Raw genomic sequence first — 4,786 nt, 5'->3', positions numbered from 1 at the left:
TCAGCCTCCTGAGTAGCTAGGATTACAGGCGCCAGCCACCACACCCAGCTAATTTTCATATTTTTAGTAGATATGGGATTTCACCCTGTTGGCCAGCCTGGTCTCAAACTCCTGACCTCAGGTGATCCACCTGCCTCAGCCTCCCAAAGTGCTGGGATTATAGGCACCTGCCACCATGCTCAGCCAAGTTTATCTTTTTATATAAAAATATAAAACTTGGAGATGGATGGTGGTGATGGTGGTTCAACAATGTCAATATTCTTTTTTTTTTTTTAAACAGAGTTTCACTCTTGTAGCCCAGCCCAGGCTGGAGTACAGTGGCATGATCTCAGCTCACTGCAACATCTACCTCCTAGGTTCAAGCAATTCTCCTGCCTCAGCCTCCCGAGTAGCTGGGATTACAGGCACGTATCACCATGCCCAGCTAATTTTTGTATTCTTAGTACAGACGGGATTTCACCATGTTGACCAGGCTGGTCTCGAACTCCTGGCCTTAGGCGATCTGCTAGCCTTGGTCTCCCAAAGTGCTGCAATTATAGGCGTGGAGGACGGGAGTTTGGGACCAACCTGACCAAGATAGAGAAACCCCGTCTCTACTGAAAATACAAAAGTAGCTGGGTGCAGTGGCTCATGCCTATAATCCCACCACTCTGGGAGGCCAAGGCGGGCAGATCACTTGAGGTCGGGAGTTTGAGACCAGCCTGACCAACGTGGAGAAACCCTGTCTCTACTAAAAACACAAAAAAATATTGGCCGGCTGCGGTGGCGCATGCCTGTAATCCCAGCTACTTGGGAGGCTGAGGCAGGAGAATCGCTTGAACCTGGGAGGTGGGGGTTGCAGTGTGCCAAGATCTTGCCATTACACTCCAGCCTGGGCAATAAGAGCAAAACTCCATCTCCAAATAAATAGATAAAGACAAAAGTAGCCAGGTGTGGTGGCACATGCCTATAATCTCAGCTACTTGGGAGGCTGAGGCAGGAGAATCTCTTGAACCCCGTGAGGTGGAGGTTGCGGTGAGCTGAGATCGCGCCACTGCACTCCAGCCTGGGAAACAAGGGCGAAACTCCGTCTCAAAAAATTAAAAAATGGTTAAAATAAACTTCATGGTACGTATGTGATCATGATTTTAAAAACAAAGAAAGATAAAACGAAATCCTGAGTGAGACATGCCCAAAATGCTATTCCTCAGGAGGTACTAGACATTTCTTTTTTTTTTCTTTTTCAGAGACAGAGTCTCACTCTGTCGCTGAGTCTGTTGTGCTGTGATGCGGTCACAGACAGCTCACCGGAGCCTCAAACTCCTGGGCTCAAGCGATGCGGCCACCTTAGCCTCCCAAGTAGCTGAGACCACGCCTGGCTAATTTATTTATTGTTTTTGGTCGATGGGAGGGGTCTTGCTATTTGCACAGCTGGTCTCCAACTCCTGGCCTCAAGCGATCCTCCCACCTCAGCCTCTCCATGTTCTGGGATTACAGGCGAGAGCCACCAAACCCAACCAACACTCCTATCACTGTTGTTCACTCACCCCATTCCTCACCTATCCCAGGCTGATGGCTAAATTAACTTCCGTGATTTAAAGAAATCATGCACACAAACTGAAGTAATACACACAGGGCATCAAGGGGACCAGGACAGCCATGGGATGCAGGAGGACCAGGGAGGGAAGGACACCGGAGACTGCAGGTGCTGGGAACACCAGGCTAGGTCATGGGTAATCATTCTGGCATTTTCCTACATGACTTACAAATCTCTTAGGAATGTTCTTTTGGCTGGGCATGAGACCAGCCTGGCCAACATGGTGAAACCCCGTCTCTACTTAAAGACAAAAAAACTAGCGTGGCGTGGTGGTGCACACGTGTAGTCCCAGCTACTCGGGAGGCTGAAGCAGGAGAATTGCTTGAACCTGGGAGGTGGAGGTTACAGCAAGCCAAGACTGCGCCACTGCACTCCAGCCTGGTGACACAGCGAGACTGGGTGAAGAAAAGTAAAAGAAAAAGAAAGAAAAGAAAAGAGTTCTTTTGGTCAGGTACGGTGGTGCATGCCTGCAATCCCAACACTCCGGGAGGCCAAGGCAGGACAATCACCTGAGCTCAGGAGTTCAAGATGAGCCTGGCCAAAAACAGTGAGGCAAAGAAAGAAAGAAAGAAAGGAAAGAAAGGAAAGAAAGAAAGGAAGAAAGGAAGAAAGAAAGAAAGAGAGAGAGAGAAAGAAAGAGAGAGAGAGAGAGAGAGAGAGGGAGGGAGGGAGGAAGGGTAGAATGAAAGGAGGAAGGAAAGAAGGAAAGAAGGAAAGAAGGAAGGAAAGAAATGTTCTTTTGTAGGCATTACAAAGACAGTAAGGTACAAATGAGAAGATACGGTATCTGGGATTGGCAGGGTACAGTGGGGGACAGAAAATACTAAGGGAAATGTGATGATGTTGGAATCTGAGTAATGGGTACATGGCTCTATTTTTTTTTTTTTTTTTGAGATGAAGTCTCGTTCTGTCAGCCAGGCTGGAGTACAGTGGCGCAATCTCAGCCCAGTGCAGCCTCTGCCTCCCAGATTCACGCAATTCTGCCTCAGCCTCCCAAATAGCTGGGACTACAGGTGCACACCACTAGACTCGGCTAATTTTTTTTATTTTTAGTAGAGACAGGGTTTCGCCATGTTGGCCAGGCTGGTCTCGAACTCCTAACCTCAGATGATCTGCCCACCTTGGCCTCCCAAAGTGCTAGGATTAAAGGTGTGAGCCACCACGCCTGGCCAAGATTAAATGTCACACTGTACGTTAAGGGCCAAATAATAATCTTGTCTCATCATCAGTAGAATCAATGACAGTGACTGACATGGACAACAGCCTTGGCTTCGGTGCCACCATCAGGGTGAGAATGGGCTGACCCCCTGAGCACCTGCCCTGCCGCACGCTTGCGCAGAGCACTCCGCGGGCAGCTGATAACACCTACCCCATCAAGCGCCTTGCACATTAATCCTCTGATCCAATTCTATCTGTCCAGTGACAGCAGAGACCAGCAAACCTTATTCATGATGCGCCAGAGCTATTTTTTGCCACTGAGGGCCAGCTAACTACCCAGCTCTCTGCCATATGGGAAAAACAGCTATACACATGTAAATGAATGGGCATGGTTGTGTGCCAATAAAACTTTATTTACAAAAACAAGCCGTGGGCTGGATTTGGCCTAGGGGCCATAGTTTTCCAACCCTTGCAGTAGAATAACTAGAAGCAGTGAACAGGCTGTTGGTCTGCATTTACGTATTTAACGATTAAACCATTTCTACTAAAAATACAAAAATTAGCTGGGCATGGTGGTATGCGCCTGTAATCCCAGCTACTCGGAAGGCTGAGGCGAGAGAATCACTTGAACCCGGGAGGTGGAGTTTGTAGTGAGCCGAGGACTGAGCCACCGCACTCCAGCCTGAGTGACAAGAGCAAGACTCCGTCTCAGAAAAAAAAAAAAAAGATATAGCCTGACACACAATAAGCATTCCCAAATGATTCACTTCTTGTTTGTTTGAGAGACAAGGTTTTGCTCTGTTGCCTAGGCTGGTCTCAAACTCCCAACGTGCTGAGATGACAGGTGTAAGCCGCCGCGTCTGGCCCACTTCACTATTACACTTCCGGGTTACATGCGTGTGTATCTGCAGGTAGTCTAGGTCGTGACTCACATGTCCACCACTGTGCTGTAAATGGCAAAGCAGCCCGCCTCTCTTGGCTGGTCCATTAGACTAGAAGCTCCCTAAGGTCAGAACCCCGTCTGCTTGTACTGGTCTTTTATGCAGATACCACCCACAGCTGGGTATCCGCATCAACGTTAGCAATTGCTTTACCTTATACATAGGTAACACATGTATAGACACATACGCAAATAACACCTCTGAGGCCGGCAGGTCCTCGCCATCTCTATGGCCCCGTCGCACTGTGAATTCCAGGGGCGCCCAGCCATTCTGCCTCAGCCATGACTAGATCTGCAGGTCCCAACACAAGCCTGCCATCCAGCAGGCGCTCAACAAACACTCAAAAGACCCAACCCATCAGGCCCGGTTTCTGGAGACGGCTGGGACTCACCTTGAGGGAAGGGATGTCCTCGGCACGGATGACAAACTCGTCCCGCTCCCTGAAGATGCCCTCTCCACCACTCTCGCCGGCCTCCTCGTCGGTCTCCCCACACACCGCCGCCGTCTCCTGCTTCTTGGCCAGGTGCAGGGGCCGGGTGTCGGGCAGCTCAGGGTCTTCGGGGGACGGGGCGGCAGCTGGCTCCTCGGGAGGGGCAGCCGGTGGGGCCACGGCTGGTGGGGGTGGCGGTGGAGGCGAGGGCACAGCTGGTGGAGGTGGCGGTGGCGGTGGTGGCAGCGGCGGTGGTGAGCTGGGCGTGGGGGCCACCAGCGGGGGTGGTGAGGGCAGGGCTGGCTGTGGCGGCGGAGGCGGTGGTGGAGGCTGAGGCTGAGGCTGAGGAGTTGGGGCAGGAGGCGGAGTGGGTGGGGGTTTCTCCTCCAGCAGCGGGGGCTCTGGGGGAGACAGGGGCATCAGGCCTGGACGTTATTATCATTCCTGGCACCGTTCCTCTTGTGCCTTAAACATCGCTTTCTGTACCAAGAGCCCCTCTGTCCGTATCTGCCACTGAGCTCCCAGTGGTCCTTCTACCCTACCAGAGTCTCTCCAGAGACCCACTCTGCCTCCAGTGGCTGTGAAGGAGACCTGTCTCCCATCCCTAATGCTCTTCTCAGTCCTGAAATGTCTTTGTGTTTCCAAATTCCTTGTCTGGTTTTTTTTTTTTTTTTGAGATGG

The 4,786-nt window shown here is 51.1% G+C and overlaps 1 protein-coding gene across 1 annotated transcript in view; it reads right to left on the bottom strand.

The window, feature by feature from the left end:
- PRR12 (proline rich 12) overlaps positions 1 to 4,786 on the bottom strand; it is a 38,161-nt gene that overhangs the window by 21,801 nt on the left and 11,574 nt on the right. The window contains exon 6 of the mRNA XM_017521056.2: positions 4,067 to 4,506. Coding sequence (XP_017376545.1) covers positions 4,067 to 4,506 — 440 coding nt within the window. The remainder of the gene's footprint in view (positions 1 to 4,066; positions 4,507 to 4,786) is intronic.

The sequence above is a fragment of the Cebus imitator genome, unplaced genomic scaffold, assembly GCF_001604975.1.
Source record: "Cebus imitator isolate Cc_AM_T3 unplaced genomic scaffold, Cebus_imitator-1.0 Scaffold948, whole genome shotgun sequence".
Taxonomy (NCBI): Eukaryota; Metazoa; Chordata; class Mammalia; order Primates; family Cebidae; genus Cebus; species Cebus imitator.
Note: the sequence above shows the minus strand (reverse complement) of the source record. Positions and strands in the feature narration are given on the sequence as shown.